At 42.9% G+C, this 25,418-nt stretch overlaps 10 protein-coding genes and 1 non-coding gene across 11 annotated transcripts; 7 read left to right on the top strand and 4 right to left on the bottom strand.

The window, feature by feature from the left end:
* Window positions 1-1,939: 1,939 nt before the first annotated feature.
* Window positions 1,940-2,830, top strand: TIP41 (Tip41p; the record flags this gene model as incomplete). Its single annotated transcript, XM_018880986.1, has 1 exon — window positions 1,940-2,830. The coding sequence occupies one exon, from the start codon at window positions 1,940-1,942 to the stop codon at window positions 2,828-2,830; it is 891 nt and encodes a 296-aa protein (XP_018733622.1).
* A 216-nt stretch (window positions 2,831-3,046) lies between these two features.
* EMC2 (Emc2p) lies at window positions 3,047-3,949 on the bottom strand (the record flags this gene model as incomplete). Its single annotated transcript, XM_018880985.1, has 1 exon — window positions 3,047-3,949. The coding sequence occupies one exon, from the start codon at window positions 3,947-3,949 to the stop codon at window positions 3,047-3,049; it is 903 nt and encodes a 300-aa protein (XP_018733621.1).
* Window positions 3,950-4,227: 278 nt separating this feature from the next.
* On the top strand, window positions 4,228-5,289 carry CBP3 (Cbp3p; the record flags this gene model as incomplete). Its single annotated transcript, XM_018880984.1, has 1 exon — window positions 4,228-5,289. One exon carries the CDS (start codon window positions 4,228-4,230, stop codon window positions 5,287-5,289), a length of 1,062 nt encoding a protein of 353 aa, XP_018733620.1.
* A 618-nt stretch (window positions 5,290-5,907) lies between these two features.
* On the top strand, window positions 5,908-8,477 carry TOP1 (DNA topoisomerase 1; the record flags this gene model as incomplete). Its single annotated transcript, XM_018880983.1, has 2 exons — window positions 5,908-5,971; window positions 6,157-8,477. The coding sequence occupies 2 exons, from the start codon at window positions 5,908-5,910 to the stop codon at window positions 8,475-8,477; spliced, it is 2,385 nt and encodes a 794-aa protein (XP_018733619.1).
* A 185-nt stretch (window positions 8,478-8,662) lies between these two features.
* Window positions 8,663-8,744, top strand: AWJ20_3941 (the record flags this gene model as incomplete). The annotated part of the gene is made up of 1 exon: window positions 8,663-8,744. It is a non-coding gene; the product is annotated as a tRNA-Ser (tRNA).
* A 278-nt stretch (window positions 8,745-9,022) lies between these two features.
* Window positions 9,023-10,921, bottom strand: NUP84 (Nup84p; the record flags this gene model as incomplete). The annotated part of the gene is made up of 1 exon (XM_018880982.1): window positions 9,023-10,921. One exon carries the CDS (start codon window positions 10,919-10,921, stop codon window positions 9,023-9,025), a length of 1,899 nt encoding a protein of 632 aa, XP_018733618.1.
* A 2,242-nt stretch (window positions 10,922-13,163) lies between these two features.
* On the top strand, window positions 13,164-13,955 carry SEC14 (phosphatidylinositol/phosphatidylcholine transfer protein SEC14; the record flags this gene model as incomplete). The annotated part of the gene is made up of 1 exon (XM_018880980.1): window positions 13,164-13,955. The coding sequence occupies one exon, from the start codon at window positions 13,164-13,166 to the stop codon at window positions 13,953-13,955; it is 792 nt and encodes a 263-aa protein (XP_018733617.1).
* A 110-nt stretch (window positions 13,956-14,065) lies between these two features.
* Window positions 14,066-16,300, bottom strand: ORC1 (origin recognition complex subunit 1; the record flags this gene model as incomplete). Its single annotated transcript, XM_018880979.1, has 1 exon — window positions 14,066-16,300. One exon carries the CDS (start codon window positions 16,298-16,300, stop codon window positions 14,066-14,068), a length of 2,235 nt encoding a protein of 744 aa, XP_018733616.1.
* Window positions 16,301-19,722: 3,422 nt separating this feature from the next.
* Window positions 19,723-20,748, top strand: AWJ20_3937 (uncharacterized protein; the record flags this gene model as incomplete). Its single annotated transcript, XM_018880978.1, has 1 exon — window positions 19,723-20,748. The coding sequence occupies one exon, from the start codon at window positions 19,723-19,725 to the stop codon at window positions 20,746-20,748; it is 1,026 nt and encodes a 341-aa protein (XP_018733615.1).
* A 297-nt stretch (window positions 20,749-21,045) lies between these two features.
* AWJ20_3936 (uncharacterized protein) lies at window positions 21,046-22,620 on the bottom strand (the record flags this gene model as incomplete). Its single annotated transcript, XM_018880977.1, has 1 exon — window positions 21,046-22,620. One exon carries the CDS (start codon window positions 22,618-22,620, stop codon window positions 21,046-21,048), a length of 1,575 nt encoding a protein of 524 aa, XP_018733614.1.
* A 1,302-nt stretch (window positions 22,621-23,922) lies between these two features.
* Window positions 23,923-25,314, top strand: ALD5 (aldehyde dehydrogenase (NAD(P)(+)) ALD5; the record flags this gene model as incomplete). The annotated part of the gene is made up of 1 exon (XM_018880976.1): window positions 23,923-25,314. One exon carries the CDS (start codon window positions 23,923-23,925, stop codon window positions 25,312-25,314), a length of 1,392 nt encoding a protein of 463 aa, XP_018733613.1.
* Between the last annotated feature and the right edge of the window lie 104 nt (window positions 25,315-25,418).

The raw sequence follows: 25,418 nt of genomic DNA, 5'->3' as shown, positions 1-25,418 counted from the left end.
CTTGGCTCCTCGAAGCAAGCCAAGGAGTGTGTTCAAAGCGAGCTGTCGAAACATCGATTCTTGAAGGAACTATGTAAACGACTGGATAAGAAGAAGCTCGTGTATGTTGAATGGGAGAGCAGAATGTCTGTGAAAAACCAGGTGCGAATGGCATTCATGCAATCTATGGTCGAAAGATGTCCATGTCCCCCACGGTCCAGTTCTCGAGAAGAGCTCTATGATGCAAAGATCTTGAGTTTGTGGCATGGCAAGTACTACAAAAAGTTGACTATTATCGTGCAAACGTTGAAAGACAATTTCCAGGGAATGCAGAATCAGAAGCTTTGGCTGCCTCAGTTGGTTGCTTATATAAAGGGCATTGTTAGCGAGGTTATCATTCAAGACCCTGAACAACTGAATAATTTTCTGAAACCTTTAGATACCGAATTTCTCGCTCAGCAATGCGCTCTAAACAACTGCGATCCCCGTGAGTATCTCATTTATTTTGTGGAGTTTTTAAAGAGATACAGCAATGGACAGAGGTACACCAAGCTATGTAGTATTTTGTCTACATTACAACGAATTCCACCAAACAAACTTACCTTGGAACTGTTACTGAGTGTCGTTTCAACCTTGGATGATATGCGTGTCGACATTACCCAGGTGGGCTTACAATCGGTAATCAGCCCGGTTCTTAGTGAGGATGCCAAGAAGAACGAGCTTGTTGCACTTGTTCACGACTTTAGTTCACATCGCTCTGACATTTGTCATCTAGAACACTGGGTGGAGATGGCCAGTAACGATAGCAGCAATCATATTTCAACACTATTATCAAGCTACCCAAGTAATGACGCTTCGCAACTTCCGTTTTCGAGACTGGAAAGACTCATGGTGTACTTTGTGTCTTCTATGACTAATTTCCCCGACAGTGCAAAACTTGACTCCATTCCTGAGACATTCACCATGTTGCGGTTACCTATACTCCACATGCAAATGCTTATTCGCGACACGGTAATGACATTTGCTATTGTCCAGTTTACGATTTCGGTTTCTCGAGATGACAACTGTATCTGTCGGTTGAAGTCATCGATCTTGTCTACGCTTAAAGAGGATTCCAAACTTACACGGGCTGAAATGGTTTCACGTATCTGTAAGCTCATTGATTATGAGAGACCAGCTCTGACAAGTTCTGAACAAACACTACTTCACGGGTTAGTTTCACGTCTTCTCATGCCCATTTCATCAGTTGTACTTGTAGGGAAGGGTCCAACATCGAATGGATCTGCATTTCTTTCCAAGAACTCTGCCCTTTGGGCAGTTCCTCGATTAGCACTGGACAGAATAAGACGGTCCAACGAGCACAAGTTACTTTTTCCTCGAGATATAATTCCCGAGAGCCAACGGACACTGGCGAACTTTGAATGTGAAGTTAAACAAATCTCACAATACATGTCCAGCATCTGGAAGTTGTCTCTAGGCACTTACAAACCCGTCTACGAGACGGTGATTAACTCAAAACACTTTTGGCGTAACCTAAATCGTGCTACTACACACTCTGCATAGGCCGGTGGTTACACCAAGAACTTAATTTATTCTAAAGCTACACATATTTTCACGATTTAATGACTATGATACGATGCTCTTGTTTTTCAATCTTTATGAATATATAATTTTCCAACACCTGATTGTGGCCTACCTCGAACGTTAGGGGTTCAGCACAGAGTCCTACATTGTACTCCACTCTCGACCCACTGGCCTATAGAGGTTGCGATTTGGTCCGCATTCGGCAGAGCTACGACGGTCGGTGTCTGGGACTTAGCCCTGACTGCCCTGAACCTGAATGCTCTACTTCATGAGATAGTATAACCATAACCCTATTTAAGTATAGATCAGCGGAGATATTAACTCTGGGCAAGCTTGTGAGCTGTTTTATTTCAACGACTTAATAACAACTAAACAAATGGACCATATAACAGATAAAGAGAACAGGCAAGGAGTGCCTGTCTTCCAGACACCAAGGAATGGCTTTGCAGTACCAAGCCCCTCACAGACTACTAGAGTGTGGACAAGTCCCGACAACGAGTGGAAGGTCACTACAGTGAAGAAACCAATTCTTAATTCATCTGAAATAGACGCTGCTACAGAGAAACTCGGAATTCCAATTCCAGAAATGATTTTTGGTAATAACCAAGTAAAGATAGAAAATGTTCCTAGTGGCCTTTGTATCTGTTTCAGCGCTTTAGATGCATTAGATCTGGTGGACAAGACGGGATCTCGAGATGGTTTGGTCAAAGTGGCGTATGCCAAAGAATGGATGGATTCACGAGAGAAGAGCCCTCATATAAACGACGATGTTAAGGGAATTGTCAAGCCATTCGACTGGACTTATACTAGTGCATATAAAGGAGACACAACGGTAAAAGGAGTTTTGGCCGACCCCTGGGTTGAGGATAAGGACGTGATATTGCCTATGGAATTGCTTTCGCGACCCGACCCAATTCTTTTTTTTGATGATGTGTGCTTGTATGAAGACGAGTTGGGTGATAATGGCATTGCAAATTTCTCAGTCAAAATAAGAGTCATGCCTGAAAGATTGTTATTATTAAGCAGACTGTTTATTCGTGTAGACGACGTGCTCTTTCGTGTGCGAGACACACGGATATTTGTGGAATTCAGCCAAGGAGTGCTGGTGAGGGAATATAAAGCGCACGAAGAGACCTATGACAAAGTCAAGAAGCGTGTTCCCATAGGGAGCCAAGACTATAGCCAGAATTTGCGGGACTCCAACTGGGTTGTCAAAAATATCGCATGCAGTAAAACGGTTCACGAGATAATTGAGTTACGAAAATAGTATAAACGACATGTAATATTATTAATGATTTATGATGACCACGAGTATTGCTCCTCTAGCGGCTAGGGCTCCGCCCTAGACCCTGTTGTATTCGCTTCGCAAGCTTTTATAATAGCAATTGGTGCTACATCCCCTATCTGCTCGAGGATGACTACACCACGAGGAACAGTGTTTGTAGGGTAGAAGAATGGGAATGTAAAAAGTCATTATCTAATATTAATTCTCATACTGGGCTATGATAATTTTTGCGGCTGCAATATCTTCGTCAGAGATAGCAGCTTCTTTGGCAGTCTTAATGAGTCGCTGAGTCTGCTTCTTAGCAATCTTACTGATTTTGGTGTATTTTGTAGACTCTTCAGCCGCCAACTTGGGCCACGCTAGTATTTTAGACGAGGCTATTAATGCTCCACACCAGCCACGAATGTAGTCTGGAGAAAGTTCAACCGAGCGTAGGAAATGCTGGGCGGAATGGATCAGAAGAGTGAGTTGATCACTGGTCACCTTGTTAGGCGAGCTAGTGGTAGCTTCAATGAGAAATACCTCGCCCAATCTGGCAAAAATGTTCGATGCTTGAGGAGCGCTGATGAGCACCTCCTCGAGAGCATGAATAGCTTGAGGATACTGGCCAATTGAAACATATGCCTCGGCTAATTCAGCCCATGCTTCTGAATCGTTGGGAGCGACCTCCTCAACATAACGAAGAAGCTCCTTGATATACGTTTTAATATCACCCTTTTGTTTTAAGATAACGGTTTTTCGTTTGAAGGCTCTCAAATCACCAGTTGGTCGTGCCGATAAAAACTTTTGAGCTGCCTCTGGCCCGTCAGTAGCCTCAATGTATTGTGCCTTTAGAATGGCAACCCGGCTTGGATCTTCGGTTATCCGATCTGTCAGCCTCTGTAAGACGAGCTTAGCTTCAGAGTCTTTACAGGTCAACAAGGCCAAATAAAAGTGCTGCTCAAGTAATCCCAGCAATTGTTCTTCTGGAATGAGATGTTGTGCTTTGGAAAGATATTGTCTGGACTCTGCGTGTAAGCTTTCCAGGTCTCGTGGAGACGCATTATAGTAACTGGCATTCGCCATAGAGGTAAGCAGCTTTTCCTTTGTTTCAGAAGACATGTTTGTGTTTTTAAACCAAGGTATAGATCAAATACTAGCCAGTTAAACCGGCAGTTTATTGCAATTAAGAAGCAAACTGAATTCAGTGGACTAATAAGGGGACTGATGACCGACAGATGCTCGAGTATTGTATTATTACTTCACCACTGTATCGTCTAGCATGTGCGTAGATAATATAGCGCCGTGCACCTTCGAAAAATAAAAAATCCAGCACCTCTATCAATCTAAGCCAGATTATCCTACTTGTGTATTTCATTTGCAGGATAATTATTTATATCATGGCTGGCGTTTTTGTTGGCTCGTTAAGGAATGCTGGTAGGCTAGCGATAAATAATAGCATTTCTGCTAGATCAGCAGGTGCAAGTTTAAGGGCCGGTGTGTCCACTATTTCTTCCAGCCACAACGGTCGATTCGGTATTCGTGGATATTCTTCGACTCCAGCTGAAGATGCCAGTAAAGAGAAAGGAGCAGATGCCGTGAGTGAACCTGCTACTCCCACACCAGTCACAACACCACCGTTCATAGCGAAACCTGGAAGCCTTAAGGACCAAATTCTCAAACAATATCAAGTTGTGGATAGCACTTATAATGTGAAACTTCCTGCTTGGCAAAATATGCTAGGTGAGAATCTTGTCAAGACTTTTAATTTAGATATGGATCGTATTAGATCTGGCCCAGTTGCCGGTGCGCTATTTAAGGACATGTGCAAAGCTCAAGCGTTTTATCAGAAGGAAGGGGATAAAATTACAATGACACCCAGGGCCAAATTTTACTATGAGACATTAGGAATGCCTCAAACGTTTAATCAGTGGTATCAGGTTACTCTTCTTCACGTATGGATTTTATTTGTTCGTATGAGAAGTATGCCTCGTAAATACTGTCGAGAATATCAGCAAAAGCTGGTGAATAGCATTTTTGAAGATATTGATTTCAGACTACGAGAAGAGATCAAGATCAATAGCGACCGTATGGTTAATAATTACAAAAAGGGATTCAATGATCAACTAAGGGGCTCAATTTTTGCCTACGATGAAGGTTTTTACAGCGATGACACTGTTCTCGCTGGTGCTTTGTGGAGAAATCTGTTCGAGTCGAAGAAAGATATCGACATGACCCATATTGAACAATTGGTTCACTATGTTAGAACCCAGTTATACGTTTTGGATAGAATGTCAGATTTGGATTTTGCTGCTGGCAGATTCCAATTCATCGACCCCTCCTTGAGATACCAGCCGTTGACTGAAGGTGAAGACAAAGAGATCAAGAGCATTGTTGAGTCCAATAGAAAAGAATCTACCGACGCTGCCTCAAGATCAACTCTTTCAAAAGAAGGTTGGTAGAGTGTATCATTTTCGAGCATATGTCTTATTCTGAGAGACTGGTTTTTTGTAGATAGTATAAAATATGTATATTTGAATAGTTACTCTTCTTACTGTTCGGCACTTGTCAAATTAAATTACTTGTGAAATATTTACTGTGATAATTATTATTTTAATACTAATTGCCGGGATCTCACACCTCCTAGCTTAGGGATTATAATTTCCGCTCAAGGAAGTTAACGAGCTTATCATCATGCTGAGAACCATATGCAGTATGTGCTCACCCGAATAGCCGCGGAATTGTAGCCGCAACAGGCGCGCCCGGCTCTAGAAGGTAAATTAAATTATTCTTGTACGCGACAACAGCGACGATCTTTCTGTTCTCTCTTTGTACTTGCTTGTCATTTTGGGATCTTTTGATTGTTTGTGCTTAATTTCTTAGTATCCGCAGTTTCACCTTATAAATTGAGTCGGGCTTGATTTATTTTTGAATCTTATAATCTGACAAAATTTGGTATAAAAATTATCTTGTTACAAGCGTCTCTATCTTCTCGATCTTATTCGAGTACTAAATAGAGCGCGACCTAGTGTGTGATTTCTCGTGTTTGAAGGCGACTTAATAAAGGTGGCTGATATACTATGCCTGAACCAATTATGATGGACTCTGATATGAGCGATGATGATATCCCTTTAGTTTCTAGGGGTAAGTATTATATTTATTGATGGCATTTCTCGGGCAGCACTAACAATATATAGCTAACAGGGCTGAATCATCACCGGCAACTGTAAGTTGAATATCATTTGAGTCACTGGACAGAGTCAAAAAAAAAAAAACTCCAATCTAGTACTAACACAAATAGACTGGTCGCGAGACAAGGAAAAAGTCAGTCGCATCATATGTCGAGGTATCTGATGATGACGATGATGACGATTTGGTTTTGGCAAAAAGAACTACGACAGCTACTAAAAGAAAGGCCATATCAGTTAAGACCGAAGTTAATGGTAGTCCACCAACGAAGAAACGAGCCAGTACAACTGTTAAGAAAGAAAAGACGACTACAGCGTCAAAGGCTAAAAAGGCATCGACCGCAACTGTTAATGGTAAGGCCAAAAAGGAGGTTACTTCTAAAACCAATGGCAGAGTAAAGAAAGAAACTGGATCCACCGCCAGTGGGAAAACTAAGAAAGAACCTGGAGCTGGCTCGAAAAGTGCTACAATTAAAAAAGAAGAAGAAGAAGAAGGTACCCCTGCTATCGACGACGAAGATCAGGATGAAACTTTCAGATGGTGGGAGGCTCAAAATGCTGAGGATGGTTCTGACAAATGGAATACTCTCGAGCACAATGGTGTTATGTTCCCTCCCCCATACGAGCCACTTCCCAGTCATGTAAGAATGAAGTACGACGGCAAGCGAGTTGAACTAGATCCAGTTGCAGAAGAAGTTGCTGGATTTTTTGGTGCGATGTTAAATACAGATCATGCTAAGAATCCAACCTTTACTGCAAACTTCTTCAACGATTTTGTAGAAATCGTAAACTCATCCGGAGGAGCCAAGGTCAACAATAAGAAAATTGAATTGAAATCTTTTGAGAAATGCGATTTCACCGAAATATTCGAATACTATGACCAACAGAGACAGCTTAAAAAGGCAATCCCATCCTCGGAGAAAAAGCGATTGAAAGCTGAGAAAGACCGTATGGAGGAAAAGTATAAGACCTGTTTGTTAGATGGAAGAAAGCAGCCGGTAGGTAATTTCAGAATCGAACCTCCTGGTTTGTTCCGTGGTCGAGGTGCTCACCCTAAAACTGGAAAGCTTAAGGCTAGAGTACAGCCTGAGCAAGTGACAATTAATATTGGTGCTGAAGCCAAGGTCCCAGAACCACCTGCTGGCCATCAGTGGGCTGAGGTACGCCATGACAAGACTGTATCGTGGCTTGCAATGTGGAGGGAGAATATCAATGGTGCATTTAAATATGTGTTCCTTGCTCAGAGCTCTTCACTAAAAGGTATGAGTGATTTCAAGAAATTTGAAAAGGCTCGTGAACTAAAAAACCATGTCGAACGCATTCGAGCTGACTATCGTAGAGAGTTGAAGGATGAGGTAATGCTGAATCGCCAGCGAGCTACCGCAATGTACTTGATTGATGTTCTGGCATTAAGAGCTGGTGGAGAAAAAGGCGAGGACGAAGCCGATACTGTTGGTTGCTGTTCGCTAAGATATGAACATGTTACTTTGCAACCACCTAATATCGTGACATTTGACTTCCTGGGTAAAGATTCGATTAGATATTTTCAAGAAGTGGTTGTTGATAAGCAGGTTTTCAAAAATTTGAAGATTTTTAAGCGGGCGCCCAAGACTATTGGCGACGATATTTTCGACCGTTTAGACCCTCCTTTACTGAACAAGCACTTGCAAAACTATATGCCAGGATTAACAGCAAAAGTGTTTCGTACTTATAATGCTTCTTACACTATGCAAAAGCAACTTGACTTGATTGAGAATAAAGGCAGTGTTAATGAAAAAGTTGTAGCATTTAATGCTGCTAATCGGGAGGTTGCAATTCTCTGTAACCATCAGCGGACAGTTGCTAAATCACATGAAGCCTCGGTGGGCAAGATGGAGGACCGAATTTTGGAACTTAAGTACAGCATTATTAAGACTAAGAAAATGATGCTACAGCTTGACCCTAGTTTGAAGAAAAAAGAAAAGGCTTACTTTGAGGATATTGATTCGATAAGTAAAGAAGATGTGATTAAAATTCATCAAAAAATCCTCGAGCGGGAGAAGGATCGCATAGAAAAGAAGTTTATTAGAGAGAATGAGAAGTTAAAGGCAGAAGGCGAGGAGATTATGCCCGAGGGTGAGCTGAAGAAGAGACTAGAGGCTATTGATATCATGGAGAAAGAGTTTGCTGCCGAACTGAAATCGGGTAAACCTGATATCAAGGGAAATGCCACGGTGGAGAAGTTGAAGGTCCAGGTGGAGAAGCTGGAGGAGCGTATTACAAATACTCAGCTTCAGTTAAAAGATAAGGAGGATAATTCCACGGTAGCTTTGGGAACTAGTAAGATGAACTATATCGACCCAAGACTTACTGTAATGTTCTCGAAGAAGTTTAATGTTCCCATTGAAAAGCTCTTTACGAAGACTTTACGTGAGAAGTTTGCCTGGGCGATCCATTCTGCTGATGCAGACTGGAAGTTTTGATATCCAATGTAAATATGATGAAAATATATAAATGAATAAAAAAGATAGATAATAGTTTCTAAGCGCGACAAAGAAATAGGTTGATTATTGCCTATCGCCATTCATTTAAAACCTGACATGCTCCTAAGCAAATTCCGAAGAGACTATACTGTTGAGTCCGCTATGGATTTAAAATTTCATAATTGGGCACTATGGCCGAGCGGTTAAGGCGAAAGATTAGAAATCTTTTGGGATTTTCCCGCGCAGGTTCGAGTCCTGCTGGTGTCGTCATTTTTTTTTTGGAATTTTTGAGACCAAATTATCGCTTTGCTTATTTCACATAATTATGTAAAATATTTTTGTTCTAGATAATTTTAAGCTTTTGGGCATTATCAGGAAGGGAAGTACATATGAAGTTAGTTCAGAGCGCCAGGTTGCACTTATATAGGAACAGACTGCTGTATTATGTATTATTGTATTGAAATTATAATTTAATAAAAATGTATATTGGGATTCGTTATCGCATGACAATGTTATTATCAAATGACCCCGAAAATGGCAATCTATCAAGCATCAAATATACCTGATTCACCACGGGCCATACCATCAGTAACAGCAGTGGCAACTATGGTCAGGAGAGATTCTAACTGGTTACTTGCAAGGAACAGGCGATACAGGCCCTGCTTCTCATCCGCTATAACTACGGCAAGTTCAGCAGCCTGTTTAAGGAATCCTGAATGAACTTTCTGTGCACTTATTAATACTCGTCCCAATTCCAAGATGATGTATGGCAAATAAATACTTCGGAGTCGTTGAATGCGTTGATCAAGTTCAAATTCTTCTTGTCTAAACCAGTTGAGACATAAGTCGTAGACTTGACTTGATATGGAGTCCACAATCGCCAATGCATCCATTCTCCAAGGTTTGGATGATTGATCAGGCACTTGAACGTGAAGATCCCACTTGGCAATGTCGTTGATGCAGTTGAGAAGTCGCTCAAATTCCAAAACTTGGATTCTCTCGATCCCGGCCAGCTCGTTCTGTGAGTCCGTAGATACCTTAGTGAGACTATGCCCTGATCCAATCATATGCCCATCGTAGCGCTTAACCACGTACGACACACTGATTCGATTTCCGAACTCACGAGCAGCACCTACTCTGCCAGCAGATAAGAAACGTCTATATAGCGCAGCCATTGAGTGAACAGCATCTGGCCACATATTGCTGTCAATGAACCATTCAATCGATTGGTAGAGCTTAACATCAGACTCTGAAACGGTAGTCGAGATGTCAGTAAACTCTTGGTCGTCATATAAGTGTTCATTTTCAGAAAATACTCTCTCTACTGCAGCCCGAATAGTGTTTGCCATGTCAAGTCCATATTTATGACCCAATTGAAGATGCTCTTTTCGTATATCCTGTTCTGTAATGGTCGCCAGAAGGACTGAGTATGTATCAATAGCAATATCATCAGGAAGGTATGCAATATATAACGGAGCAATTGTCCCCATATTCTGCAGCCTTAATAATTCAATATAGCCACATAAAATAACGGATACATTTTCAGCGTCTCCAACTGGAACATCAATACTTTGCAGAAATAGGATCAAATGTACAAATATCCTAAGAATGTATGGATTATCAGTCAATGGTGAAGATCCTTGAGCTCCTGTCATCACCTGGCGCAATATACCAGACGCTTCTTCAACTAAATAACCAACTGTGCCGTTGATTACCGCACCCATCAAAGTGCGAATCATATGCTCACTCTGCACTGCAACCACTGGATTGGAAGAGTTGGAAAGAATATCCAAAACCTTTTGTGCGCTACTACTTGAATGGTTTGCTTTTATAGCACTTGGCGATATAGCGAGCCCCGGTGCTAACCGTTTATCAGATACCAAGGCCGCATCAGCATCACATACCATGAGATGCGACATATATGCAATGAATTGAGTTTCCCAAGTGTCGCAAAGTTTTAACACTGAATCAAGGTCTCCTCCTAAAAAGCCGTAGATTCCCCTTTCATAGGCGTCTATGTTCTGAGCCTGCCGCGCTAACTGCCTACACATGTACTGCCATAATACCTTGGCCTCCGCGCCTCGTGGTTCTGAATCATCAATATTCGATAGCAGCCCACCGTCGATCTCGGGATCAATGTAATCATTATGCCCAGATATGGTTACTTTTAAACTCCAATTCCCCGTCTTTTCACATATATCTAGTGCCTCTTCATATTTTCTAGCACGAAGAAGCTCGAAAACGTATTTAAAAGCGATTCGGTCTGCTTCCTCATCTTCAGGACATAAAGTCTTTTTTGATCGCAGAGGGGCATCTGCATCCAGTTCAGTCACAAGATTAGGATCTTTAGAAATACCACTAGTATCTGTCCTGAACCGACTTCCTGTATTATTGAAGAGGCCCTTATTGGCACCCAAACCAGTACTGAGTGCGCTGGCGCCCATGGCCTGTTGCTTTACTTTGTTTTTTGTATACATCCACTTGATTCCACGCAGCTCGGTAGGTTCCTCAGGGCTTGGTAAAGAATCTTGTAACCATCCAAAAATCAGCCAATCTTCACGTAGCTTTGGATTTTTAAGGGAGTGGCGCTCTTGGACCACAGCATTCGATGAAAAACTGAACAAGTCAGGAGCCTTTTCTGGCGTCACTTGCCTCAACCTGTAAAGGATATCTACCAATCTCCAGAGTCGTGCTTCTAATTCACTATTGGCAAATTCTTCCTCATAGATATCAGCCGAATTACCAATTTCAAGTGCTCTAACTTTGTGTTAGAATATTTATTTGTTACTTCTTGTGGGTATGTAGTGCATACCACTATTTTCACTTACTTAGAACTTGATACAACGCCATATTGCTCAATTACTGAGAATGAGTCTGAGTATACCTTAAAATGAGACTTTTCAAGAGCAGACGCAAATTTACCGACCACATCTTTGTCAAAATCGGCCATCGCTAGGAATTCTGAACCGCGTAATGCTCTATTTGTGTACAATTTTTCGGGATGTTGATGTTGTGATAGATCTATAAGGCAGCTATACGCTTAAAGGACTTTAACATTCAACAACGTCGAACGTCCGGTTAGAGATTACCCTTACCTCACGGCTGTTAAGACGGCATATTTATATGAAGAGCCAGAAGCGAGAACGCTTGAAATCTCAGCTACAACGTTGACTATGGGTTATCAAGATTAGGTTGGCCACAGCAGAGAGCCCCTTAGCAATATTAAGTGAGGGATTATCAGATTCCTCAATAAGAATATGTGCTATAATTAGTGTATAACAGCGTCCTCGGTACAATTGACTTTGCTCAAGAGACTAAGTTTGCTTCTCTCAAATTTGTTCGTCAAAACCTAAGAGAACCCCAAGTGGGAGCTGGTTTTGTCACATACCTCGTTTGTGCAACTCAGTATATACCCCTGAGATCTCACGTGACCACCGATGATCATAAACGATCGTCATAAGTACTTTATCAGTCACGTGGCACGTTCTTGTCTAAAAATGCTTGGACCGTGTTCCAACAAGTCTATTTGGACTGCGAAGCTGTTAGAACTGGGAACGATCGTTATAGCTCATAAATATTCCGTAACAAGGTGGTCACCATCCGAACATTCCTTCTCAATGCTTCGTTGGCCCGTAGTTAAATGGTACCGATTTTCATACATACATCGAGGCAAGTTCCGCGTCTGAAATGCACACGGCTAAGCCCCAATTAGAGGTGAAAACACTTAACTGCCACTAAACTGTAAAACCGCAACAAAACATATAAATATACAGTTGCATCTCCTAACGCACCCACTACATAAGCCTGGTTGTATTTGTCCACTCATTGTATTGCTAATAGTTGCAATTGCTCTAGGATAGGACAGATACTGTTATACATTGTTTCAGTAGTTATAGATCTATTTTTGTTTCAGGATCCTAATCGATTTGTCCTCTGGCTAACTCTCTTTCCCTTCCTGTCTAAACTCTATACAATTATTGACCATGACTGATGCCCCTGAAATCAAGGTGAGTGGTACTCCACCCCCAGTCTTCGATGAAGAGGTAAGTATTTGAAATATTGATAAATTGGTATGCCCATAATCAAGTTCAAGATAAAGAGCTATGCGGCAGAGCAAGATTGTTGTTATCGAAAGTGCACTGTCTTCGAGGGTTGATCTGAGCGTTTACAGTTGCTTACTTTCAGTAAGCAATCACAAGCTACAATTCTAACGTTTGACTAGAAATTTCTGTAAGTTCTATAAACAGCTCCTTAGCCATTCCATGAAGACGCGATCGATAGTTCCATGGATCTGCTATAGATTACCAGGCTACGCTGTGTGCCCATGCTGGACTGGAAGATCGAAAAATTTTGAAAAAGAGATATCAGTACAAAGTCTTTACTTACTGGATTTTGCGCCATTCAACTCCTCGTTGTAAATGATCATTGTGAGGCAATGGTCAATAATTGGTGTCTTCCGAGGCTCCGGACTTAACTTTTACTAACAATTGCAGCGCATCTTACCCCCAGAAAGCACCACCTACTGCTGGTCCAGGCCACCCAGGTAATTTGGACCCTCAACAAGAGGCCGCTTTGCATGTGTTGAAGACTCAGTTACAAGCTTTGGGATACAAGGCCCGTACTGATGATGCCACATTGTTGCGTTTCCTTAGAGCCCGTAAGTTTGACATCGAAGCTGCTAAGGCCATGTACATCGCTTGCGAAAAATGGAGAGAAGAATTCGGCACAAATACGATTCTCGAGGATTTCGTCTATGAAGAAAAGCCCCAAGTGGCCAAATACTACCCTCAATACTATCATAAGACTGATAAGGATGGACGTCCTGTCTACATCGAACAGTTGGGTGCTGTCAAGATCTCGGAAATGTACAAAATCACGAGTCAAGAAAGAATGCTTAAGAACCTTGTTTGGGAGTATGAGGCTTTTGTTAGATACAGACTTCCCGCCACATCTCGTCAAAGAGGATATTTGGTCGAGACTTCGTGTACCATTTTAGACTTGAAGGGATGCTCTTTGAGCACAGCTTCTTCAGTTTACTCTTACTTACGTGAAGCGTCTGCCATTGGCCAAAACTATTATCCTGAAAGAATGGGTAAATTCTACCTTTTAAATGCTCCCTTTGGGTTTGCTACAGTGTTCAGCATGATCAAGGGATTTTTAGATCCTGTTACTGTTGAGAAGATCCATATTCTCGGTTCAAAGTACCAATCTGAACTTCTTTCTCAGATTCCTGCTGAGAACTTACCTGCTAAGTTTGGTGGTAAGTCCGTTAGTGCTGGTAGTGTGGAGCTAGCTGATGATGGCCCTTGGCGTGATATGCAATTTGTTGGACCCGAGGGTTTGGCTCCTAAGTCGTCAGTAAGTGTCCTCTCCTCCATTGCCGGTACTCCTTCGCCATCTTCTGCTGCAAGTTCTCGTCCCCCCAGTAGAGCTGCTTCTATCTCATCCAAGCGTTCTCAAAAGCTTCAACCCCAGTAATACAGTAGTCAGCCTACTTCTATACATATTATTTAGCTATAATTATACTACAAGTTTTTGTTTGGAATCAATCCAAGATGAAATTGAAATACAGTTATGAAGGCCAGTTTTTAGAGCATACCAGCGACCTGAAGGTCATTTTTAAACGCACTCTTGACATACTCCTCACCGATAGAGAGACGGATATTCGCACTTCGTTCGCCACGAAGCATCTGCTGCAGAAGAACACCTCCTTCAATCAATTCATTAAGGGCGTATTGAAATCCAGCAATTCTCACCCGGTTATTGTTGAAAAGTACGGCAGTTAGCTTCTCCGAGTCATTCGACAATTTTACAATACGTTCTGTTTCCTGCAGAACATCACCAAGCGGATTGTCAATTAGTCCGCTGCGACGGACTCGAGACAGCATTGCACAGACTAATATTTTGGCAGACATAGACAAGCCACGGAGAAAAGTGTGGGTGGGCGAGCTTGTACTCTCAGCAATTGCTTTTTTGATATGGTCTATCGTAACCTTGTGCTCGTCGAGACTGCCTTTCTCACCATCATTAAGTGTATCACTGATTTCTTCTTCTTCTGGCTGAGCAAGCTCAACCGCTCTACGGCAGATGTCTAGAGCTCTTCTAGCATCACCACTGACACCTGCAATTTTACGAGATGCAAATTCAATCGCATCTTTTTCTACAATGCCTGCACCCTCTGGAAGATTTGCCAATCTAGTGGAAATGATTTCTCGTAACTGTTCATGACTATACCCCGGAAACTGAATACGTGTTAAGCCCAATCTAGATGAGATTTTGTTTGATAGCATTCTTTCTGGTAGATCCATAGTATTGGCAACTGCTACTACTATAAGTTTGGAATGGGAAAATGTTGGCCAATTAAAGAAATTGTACATAACACCTTGGTTTTTGGTGACTAGTTGATCTAGTTCATCCATCAAGACAACAACTGGCATACTGTTATTATCAGACGATGACTTGAATTGCTTTTCCAAGAGCACCATGGCTGTTGCAGCAGCAGCTTTTTTATTAGAGATATTTTCATAGAGGATTTCATAGGCAGTATGCGGATTTGTCAGCTTCATTCCATTTATTTCCACAAACTTGAAAGCAGGAAGTTCTTCATCTTCGACTCTCAACTGCAGCTGTGCAATAACTTCACGCACAGTAGCAGTCTTGCCTGTTCCTGGAGTACCACTTATGTAAACACAAGTACCTGATTCTGAGCTGATTGCACTTTCAAGAGCAAGAAATATTTGTGAGAATTCCGATTCTCGACACGGTAGCGAGTCAGGAACTGTCGCAACATGGAGTACGTCTCTAGCAAACTTGTGTGGACTGGTGGGGACCTGCTTAGTGGGTGACATTCTTACTGGCAGCGCATGAACTGCCGTGGGCTGTAATGGATTAAGCTTTCGTCTTGGTGTCGCTGTGGAGCGCTTCTTGACGGGACTTACAGTTGATGATTTTGGAGTTTTTGGCGTGTTAGAGATAGATGCTTTTTTCCTCGACTTTGTAGGTGTTTTAGGTTCTGATGCACTTGTGCGTTTACGTTTGGATGGTGTTGGCGATGGAGAAGTTCTTATTCCAGCTTTATCTTCAGCTGTGTCAAAAAATTCGTCACTATCGGAACCAGACAAAAGCTCATCCTCCTCGTCGCTACTGCTCAATTCTATTATTTTTTTCTTTGGTGGTTGTTTCTTGGCGGGGCTTGCTCTTGGCGTAGCAGTCTTTTTCCTAGTACTTGGTGTGAGATCTTCTAGGTTTGCAAGTAATTGTAACATATCTGACCCTCTACCTGCGTATACTGTGGACCAGTCAAAATCCTCTTTGCCAAACAGACCCCTGTCCGAATTGAATGTCCTGCGGCAAAAGAAGGTATTCTTTTCTTCTATAGGAGTGTCACTGGTTGCGGCAATTCTATTTTGATATTCCGAATAACTCAAGACGATAGCCGGCTCCAATAGTATATCCAGTGAGTCTCTTCCCATGTCGGGTGTAGCAAAGAGCTCGCCTTCAAGATTCTCGGGAGCATTCTTTCGTGCAGACTGCCGGGTTATCTCAGAAAATCTTCTAAACCAAATAGTCCTCGTCTCCATGAATCCCTTTTCACTAAAAAAGAAACTTTCAATTATCCCGACATACGGAGTATCAGAACCAGAATCCAATAAAACGCAATCACCGACGTAGAATTCCTGTTCATCAGCTAATCGTCTAACGCCAATTGGCGATAGGACAGAGGTATTTCTTAAGCCAGTTCTACGCTTCCTCGGTGATTCATCATCAGGAGCGTCATTTTCTGATGAAGGATAGATATACTTCCATTCGTCTTCATCCGACATTCTAAACCTGTCTCAGTTATTTGGGTTCTAGAAGTGATTTGAGCATCATCAATCATCTATTGCATATGGAAGGTAAATATCAATATTGTCACGTGATTGAGATGTCGCGAACGTACAGACCTCAGGGGGACACTCACGCCAGACCGAAACAGTTCTGACTCTTAAGGTCTAATCACAAATGAGTGAACTCGGCTATTATCTTCTAGAGTTATTTTAATCATAAACTGTCATATATTGTTACAAAAAAATAGTTACATAAGTAGAACATGGAAATCGAATGTTTTTCTAAAGCAAATCATGGGAGTCCAAAGAGAGAACCAGCATTTTCAAGATCACCAAGGACCTCAGAAGCACCAGATTGAAGCTCACCAGCAGTAGTAGAGGCATCGCCTTCTAATTGAGAGGCGCCAGCGGCACCGGCAGCAGCGACAGTAGCAGCACCATTTTGTAAGGCAGTCAAGCCAGCACTAGCATCAGCGGCAACTTGGTTAGAACCAGCTTCAATAGCACCACCAACAGTACTCAAAGCACCGCTCAACTCGTTGAGACCAGTAGAGCCATCTTGAGCAATGGTCTCACCAGCCTTGGTAAGGTCGTCAGCCAATTGAGCACCACCAGCAGCAATGGTGTCAGGACCAATAGGAAGGGCAACAGCAGCACCAACCAAAGCCAAAAGAGTAAGAGAGAACTTCATTGTGATTTTAAAAGTAGAGTAGTGATAGTTTTTTAGGTTTGAGGCTTAATAGTTTGTGTTTGATATATCAGAAAAAGGATATATATTATCAAGGAACTTGGCCCTTCTTATATAGTTTTTCTTAACGCTCGACTCATGAGTGGTTGGCTATATAAACCGTCTTCCATGAGGGCTTGTGACACAAAACTCCTCGGGTAGCTGGAATGAGGGGCATTGAGTACGTTTATCCCGAAATTCGGGATGGCAAGAACAGTAATGTCGTGCAGAAATCTGTAAGTTAATCGTGCAGTTTCTCGTTTTGTGCAAGATCGTAGTTCAACCGCTAGGCGTAAAAGCGAGTCTGGACCCATTTTCGTCGGCTTTCAATGATCTCCAACGCAGAGAGCGGGGAAGACTAGCATTGACTAACGCCCACGCTAGTACAGATTATGGCGGTCAAGCGGCACTTAACAACGGGTGTTTGGCGTTGGCAAATGAAAGTTTCCACCCCCGTGCCTGAAAGTTAAGCAGGTACCAATAGTTATGCAATGCATTGAGCCTAGAAGAGATATTTTAAGTATAATGGAGAGCTTAACTGGCATAAGGTATGAATAGACTTTTACGCGCTAGCATCTACGAAGCTTATCTCGCAGTATTTCATACCAGCAGAAACTTGTTCGATAAAGATAAGGTTGTTCAACGTTATGTAGAGATATGATTAAAATATCTGTAAACCGTCAATCGATGAGATTTTGCTAACAAGCTGGCTTGCAACAGTAAATGATTTGAGTACTAAAGTTGCCTTATACAGCCTAGTCAGATATCTCGATCGCGTCTTCGAAGTTTAAGGCATGATGAGCGGTGACGCAAGAGATCGGGAAATTAGTATGTTCATCCTACCCTCTCCACTAGTTTGTCTTCACCACCTCCCCGCCATCTTATGGCCACCATCCTCAGTAAACATTTGAAAATTATTCATTAGTGGTGAAGTGAATTTGAAGAGTGAGGGGTATAACTAGCAAGGATGTTGACTAAGTGCCGGCCCTAGCTTCGCACTAAGTCATTTTTTTTTTTACATAATAAACAACGTAATAATTGGAATTGAAAACAGTTTCATTCTTTGTAGATATATTCTAACATTGCTCCTTTGCTCTTCTCTAAATTGTAGGGCCTTAGTCGCAGTATCAATGGTCTAGTACAGACTACCACTCAGAGCCAGATCAAGAAATTGGTTCATGAGTTACAAGAAAAGCAACGAAAAAAAAACTATGTGTAGAAAAAGTACTGAGAAATAACTGACCAGTTGCTAATGAACCTGACCGTCGACCAAGGACATTACCGAGGGTATTCGAAAGCACCTGTAAGGCATACCCCGCCAGTTCAAGGCGGAGAAGGCGGATCATCACTTGTCTTCTGGCATATGGTGTTATCCTTTGCTAATATTGGTGCATAGGTAATGAGAGTAATGAGAGGGGTAGTGCAGGGGTGACGGGCGATCTAATCACTCTTAGTGAAAATGAAGGGGTGGGAATTGCTGGAAACCCCCTCCGACTGACTTGTGCTAGCGCACAAGCCAAGTTTTCATTGACACATGTCGGTTGAATTTAGCGCAATGTAAGATGAAATTAGTCTCCATGCTGCAGGAAAAATCATTAGGAACTATTTCTGTCAAACACAAAGAAGTAGTCGAACAAAATAATTATTTCATTTCGAGCAATTACCGAGGAGTTGGAGTTCTCTCCACTTGATATGCAAGTCGACCAGGATGATTCTTGCTTCCCCGCAGTCTCCCACCACATACCCTGCCCTGGTTCACAATTTCAAAGCTTTTCGCTCCTAAATTTTCATCACATTCGCGTTTTACATGTATTGAAAGTCTGGCCTGGTCTTCCTACAAACTCATTTTATTCCTGTTCCTGCTTACTGCCAGCTGAGCTATGATAATCTGTTACTCCTTGACAAGTTCTGGTTACTTGACTATGCAGTATGTACGAGTTCAATGCAGCATATTTAGATGTTACTGTTTACAGTAACTGCCCCCCCACGCCGTAAGGCTAGGAGACCCTTAAGAGCATTCATTCCTCACTTAGCGTGTACTATTAGCGTGTACTAGACCCGTCATCTGATATTGATTCGCTTGAATATCACACACACAGATAGCACTCTATCTTATCTCTTAATCCAATAGTCGCATGTTGTTAATCTGTTTTACCAAAGATGAATGCCAGATACAGATTGCTGAGAATGTGTCAGTCTACAGACTGAACCATCCCTGGCAGGCTCATGGAATCTGTATTAATACCGTTAGATCCATGTAGATTCTTGCTCAATTGAAATACAGCTATGGCCATATCTCGCGTAAAGCAAGATTTCCCGTCCGATCAATCATATTTAAGCCGCGAAGAGCCTTTTACAGTAATACCGTGGGAGACCAGGTGTGAACAGGAGGTGTCATAGCTCTTACTTATTTTTTGGCCCTTACCTCCAGTTTCCAAACAGGACAATAATTAACTCCGTGTTAACACCGAGAAAAATTGGCCCTATGGTGTTACCCCGATCCCTGTAATCAATATTATAACGTTACTATGGTTGCACCGGAGAAGCCTTCCATGAGAGAATCTAATTTAAGGGCTATTATGGACCTGCCTTTGACAGCTGCTGGGGCTCTGCCCCAGACCCCTTGGCTCCTCTCGCTACGCTCGAGTCGTCAATTGGACGTTCTTAGCATTCTCCTTAGAAGCAGGAGCAAATGGGGTCTGGGGCAGAGCCCCAGTCGCCGGAGGCATACAACAACAACCCCACATTGGCCGCCGGTGAAGGTGTATATCTGGACCGAGATAGTTCCGGAGATAAAGGGCTGTGCATGCATGTTCCCCTTAAGCGGATCTCCGTCCGGAATAATTGTAAGGCCGGGGTTCGGCTTGCCCACTTTTCAAAGGTCCACGGGTTATTTCAGTACTCTCAACGGTTCAACGTTACTGGATCAAGGTCTTTCTCGGTTGATATTTTCTTGCCACTGATTTTTGCTCAATATTTGCTTGCCTCCGGTTATTGGTCACATTCACACCTTAATTTAAAAGATAATATAAGAAGGAACTACAAAATGACGAACGATACTGCTTCTTCATATTCGGATGAGTACAAAGTTATCCGCAATCACCCCTATGTTATCGAGTTGCTGGATTCAGGAAACTACGAAGTGAATCATGCTTATGATGTGCCAGATGATCAAAAAGATCACTCGCTTACTGCTGGAACTCTGATCGGAAAGGATTTGATCTCGCATACACCTCTGGCTCTGTTCCTTCGGTCAGATCTCATAACTGAACGCCAGGAGTCAGAACTCATAGTATTCTACCATCTTGGATCAAGACTCTGTGGACACAAGGGTATTATCCATGGCGGTTTGCTGGCGACTTTGATTGATGAAACGTTCTGCAGATGTGGATTTCCTCTGTTGCCTAATAAGTTGGGCGTCACTGCGACCCTTGATATTCAGTATTTGGCACCTACCAAGGCCGAAAGCATCATAGTCGTGCGAGCCAAGACAACAAAAGTTGAGGGAAGAAAGGTTTGGATCGAGGGAGCTGTGTCTGCGCTGCCATATCCCGATGCATACGAATCCGGCCACGAGCTGACGCCAGCTGTCAAGGCCAAAGTTCTCTTAGTCGAACCTCGCTGGGTCGAAAAGCTCCCGAAATTCTCCGAGGGAAAGACCGAACTGGCCACCGAAGAGGGCACAAGCGAAGCTCAGCAACAACAGCCTACTGCGTAGTTATTTATTGATTAAACTGCTAGTTTATTCACAAGTATGTGCCTCCGGTGGCTGGGGCTCCGCCTCAGACCCTGGTTGTTCCTCTCGCTTCGCTCGAGTCGTGCGTGGTGGTCCCTGAGCGCCAGTGTCCAATGATGGTTATTTGATACACTCTCGCACGACTCGAGCGAAGCGAGAGGAGCAACCAGGGTCTGGGGCGGAGCCCCAGCCGCCGGAGGCAGACCCACTCCCCAAATTTTGAAGCTGCAATAATATATTGACTATAAAGACATGAGATGCTTACCAATACCGTATTTGCTACTCCTTGCTGATTTTGTAGTAGTCAGGGGCCTGTTCGAACTTCCGTCGTGGCTCCGGCTGGGTGCTAGAAGACGTGCCCACAGTTGCCGCCACTACTTCGTTGTAACTGGGAAGTTCGCCATTTTCCTGTGTGTCTTCGGCATTTGTATGATACTTCAATTTTTCAGGTGGTGGATCCGATTGCACCGGTCTCGATGGTGGTGGTGGCGGCAGTGCAGACGAAGTGTTTTCGGAAGGAGCACTGACACCTGAGCGCACAATGATGTCGCTAAGGAGACCGACGTGGTCTACAGGGATACCCTGGACACAGTAGAAGCCCATCTCCACTCCAATGCTATAATTACGAGCAATATTACAGGTGGTAAAAGTGGGAGACACATAACTTGGGAACTGTACGCCATTAAGCAGGTCGCTCGGCAGTCTCAGTTCAAACACCGTTTGTCCATTTCTCGTCACAGGTTGAGCATCAGCAAGGGATACAGCAAGACGCAGGTTCTTCTTATCACATACATTCAGTTGAAGTGGGATTTCTTTGTTGTGTTCGTGAGCTCTAATAAATGTTCTAGCATATAGGAATACACTAAACGACGAAATATAGATAGCTTTACGCTCCGTCATAGTTGTAGGGTTTGCTGGAAACAGCGCATAAAGCTCAATAGGAAGTGGGCGAAGAGGAACAAATGTGCCAACACTTGGGAACCTCATTTCAAAAGTAAACGATAGAGTCTCTCCGGGCCAGGTATTGACTCCCATAAATGACGATACTTTCTGGCTTGACAGTAGTGAAGAGAAGAAACCGCCGCCTCCACTACTACTGGTACTACGTCCTTTGCTGCCACCTGGAGATGTTACAGATGTGCCTACTGTAATCTGTCGTCTGACGAATGCCATTTTGCTGGAGTCATACAATCTTGGAGGGTCCAGTGGCAGGAAAATAAATGGTTTATGCGATCGAGTATTCATTTTCAACATCGATGCACGTACTACTGTTACCTTGACAAAATATTTGATAGAAGCAGAATTTTCAATGCCTGACAGTGATGGCGGCAGGACACCACCGTCATGAGATTGTAATGAAGGGGCTCGTGCGATATCTATGCCACGACCAGTAACAAGCAGCTTGTTCCCTGGACCAGCGACGTTATTAATAGAATTGCTGATTGAACTTCCTATTCTCCCATTAGCTATTGAGCTGAATGCTCCACCAGCAAAGGACCCGCCTGGACCGCCTGGAGTCCATCCATTCGACCCATTACCCCAGGAGTTAGAAGCGCTGCTAGCTGCATTCTGCCTGCAATCTGAATTGACAGGGATCTTGAATCTAAATGCATATGTATATGACCCAGGAGGAAGAGTGAACTGGTTTGAAGTGCTTGATTTACGCACGTCTTCGGGCGGAAACACGGTTTGAGTCTTGTACAATACATGGTGTATCTCAATCTCGTCACGAGTTTTTGTTTCTCTCTTTTTACCTCTGTCGTTAACCTCCTCAGTTACTTGAATGACTGTCTTGGCAATTCCCTCCAACTTGACATTGACAGATTTAAGTGACGTTTCTGACTTCAGTGTCATGTGCACTCTTCCACTAATGATATCCAAGTTGCTGAAACTATCTCCACCTCCTGGAGGAGGATCCACTAAGTTTGTGTTAGAACAGGCTATCTATAACCCCTTTAATAATAACCCAATAAAAATCACATCTCTTACTCAAAGCTCTTCATTAGCTAGCATATATATACTCACGTTCAATAGTAGCACCAACTGATGAGAATGACATGTTTTACAATTACTTGCCAGTATACTCAAAATAGATCCGGACTTTCAAACAATATAATACACACAAAAAAGGTATAAACCACAAAAACTAATTGTAATCTTTTCCTAGAGATATTTCAAAAATCCCACAAACAAACATAAATTTCACCAATAAAATCATCTGTTAGATAGCTTTATCTATAACTATCTTGCCTCCATTCCTGTATACGGATCGGCATATGCATATTGCCACTGCGCCTGCCATGTCGATATGCGGCGTCTACTGCCAATCAGGGTCCAATGATGAAAGCAGGACAAATCAACAAATATCTTCCCTGCGGGTCCCTATGGAGAGGGCCTACTCTACATAAAACCAAACTCGGCTCTGTATTTTCAAGTTGTTTGTTCTACTATAGCTTTCTGTTTTTCCGCAACAATCCGGTACATTCTTGTTCGGATCCTACCGCCTGTCAACAGATGGTGGTAAGTGGCAATAAGCGGAGGTGAAACGATACTGAGATGGGTGCCATTCAATCTCATAAAGAACAAAGTAAAATTTCAAAATTCAGAGAGCAGTTAGTCTTTTCATCAACTAGGTTGCATATATGTTGCAACTAACTCACAGATTGGTGTGTAATGACCCATTCATAACAGTAGAACCAATGTAGGTCATGAGATCATGAGTCTCGGTGTCAACCCTAAAATGATGTTGGTAGCCGTGCTCCCAGACAGGCATTCCCGAGAAAGATTATCAATACACCCGCACAATCTTCTTCGAAGAAGGAGCCAAGGGTCTGGGGCAGAGCCCCAGCTGCCAGAGGCAGGTAGGCACTCCGCCCACTTTTAGCTCCCCTTCGGTACCTGGTTCCGAGCATTAGCTGGATGGAGTTATCTTTAGCCGTACTGAGCTAGATCTCAACGGATATGCATGTTCCCCGTCGAAGATCTGCTGCACCTTCAAACTCTATAAACAGTGATGACGAGATGCTGGGTTGACGCTTATCTCCAGATATATAAAAGTTACAACTTTGTCTACATCGGTCAATCGTTGTTCTTTTTATATATTGTTCGGTTTTTATGGTAGGGACAAATAAGAACTGAATCGGTAAATTATATTCAATGCTTCGAGGAATTCTCAGGTCACAAAGTTCTCAGTGGACTAAAGGATTCAGACAAACCGTCAGACAGTATTCGTCGTCCAAATCTTCTGATATTGCAGACAAGGCAGTGGAGTCTGCTTTCAAATCGTCAGCCACTTGGAAAAATGTTCCCGTAGAAGAGAAGAGGGATATCTTTTACAATGCCTCCAAGTTGTTGAAGGAGCGTCGTGAGGAATTGGTCAAGTTGACAAATCAAGAGGTCGGCATTCCCAGCTTGTTTGCTGGGTTTTTCGTAGACGATGCTGTAGACTTCATGACTACCATGGGTGACCTTGTAACAAATTCTGGTTATGGCCAGTTTCTTCCTCCTGTCAAGGGAAGACAGCCAATTGTTGTCAGGGAGCCTATTGGACCGGTATTTGGTATTGTTCCATGGAATGCTCCCACCATTTTGGGTCTACGGGCAGCAGCTTGTCCTTTGGCAGCCGGATGCTCTGTTGTAGTCAAAACTTCAGAATATACACCTCTGACTCAACGGCTAACTTTACAAACGCTCACAGATGCCGGTGTGCCCGAGGGTGTGGTCAACATTCTCGAAGTTCCACTGGAAGATAGTCCTGCTGTGGTAGAACAAGTGATTTCTGATTTCAGAATTAGAAAGGTTAACTTCACCGGATCTGGTAGAGTTGGTGCTATTGTTGCTGGACTAGCTGGTACACATCTTAAGCCTATACTACTGGAGTTGGGCGGTAAAGCTGCAGCAATTGTAGATGAGACAGCTGATTTTGAAACTGCAGCTCGGAATATTGTACTGGGTGCATGGGCCAATTCTGGCCAGATTTGCATGTCCACTGAGCGGATCTTTGTGACCAAGGAAGCTGCTGACGGTTTCAATAAGGCAATCACAAAGGTATCTCACGAAGAACTGAACCAGGATTATCTGCAATGCCGCCAGATATCCCCTGTGAACTCCAAGCGTATCGAACAGCTTGCAAAAGATGCAGTTAGCAAAGGTGCTACGTCGATTGTCAATGGTATTCCAAAGGCTAAAGATGGCGATGTGTCTAAATCCATCCTCACAAATGTTTCACAAGATAGCGAATTATTTGATAGCGAGACATTTGCACCCCTCGCTTTCTTCAACATTGTCGACTCGGTTGATCAGGCTATAGATTTGGTTAACAGCAGCAAGTTCGGACTGAACAGCTCTGTCTGGACGGCTGATACAGCCAAAGGAATCGAGATTGCCAGGAAGATCAACTCTGGCACTGTCCACATCAACGGCAACACTGTATTCGATCATGGTAGCGTCCCTCATGGAGGTGTCAAAAACAGTGGCTTCGGAAGGTTTAATGGCCAGTGGGGAATTGATGAGTTTACAGTTATAAAAACTATCACCTACCCAGTTTAAGCCTGCCATATTCTAGGCATGTTCTAGTCAGCAAAAGCTTTTTTTTTTTTTTTGAGTCATGCATTTGGCGACCCCCTCCTGCTACTCTAGATATGTATACAGGC

The sequence above is a fragment of the Sugiyamaella lignohabitans genome, chromosome C (assembly GCF_001640025.1).
Source record: "Sugiyamaella lignohabitans strain CBS 10342 chromosome C, complete sequence".
NCBI lineage: Eukaryota > Fungi > Ascomycota > Dipodascomycetes > Dipodascales > Trichomonascaceae > Sugiyamaella > Sugiyamaella lignohabitans.
The sequence above is the reverse complement of the archived record's forward strand: the minus strand, read 5'-3'. Positions and strand labels throughout refer to the sequence as shown.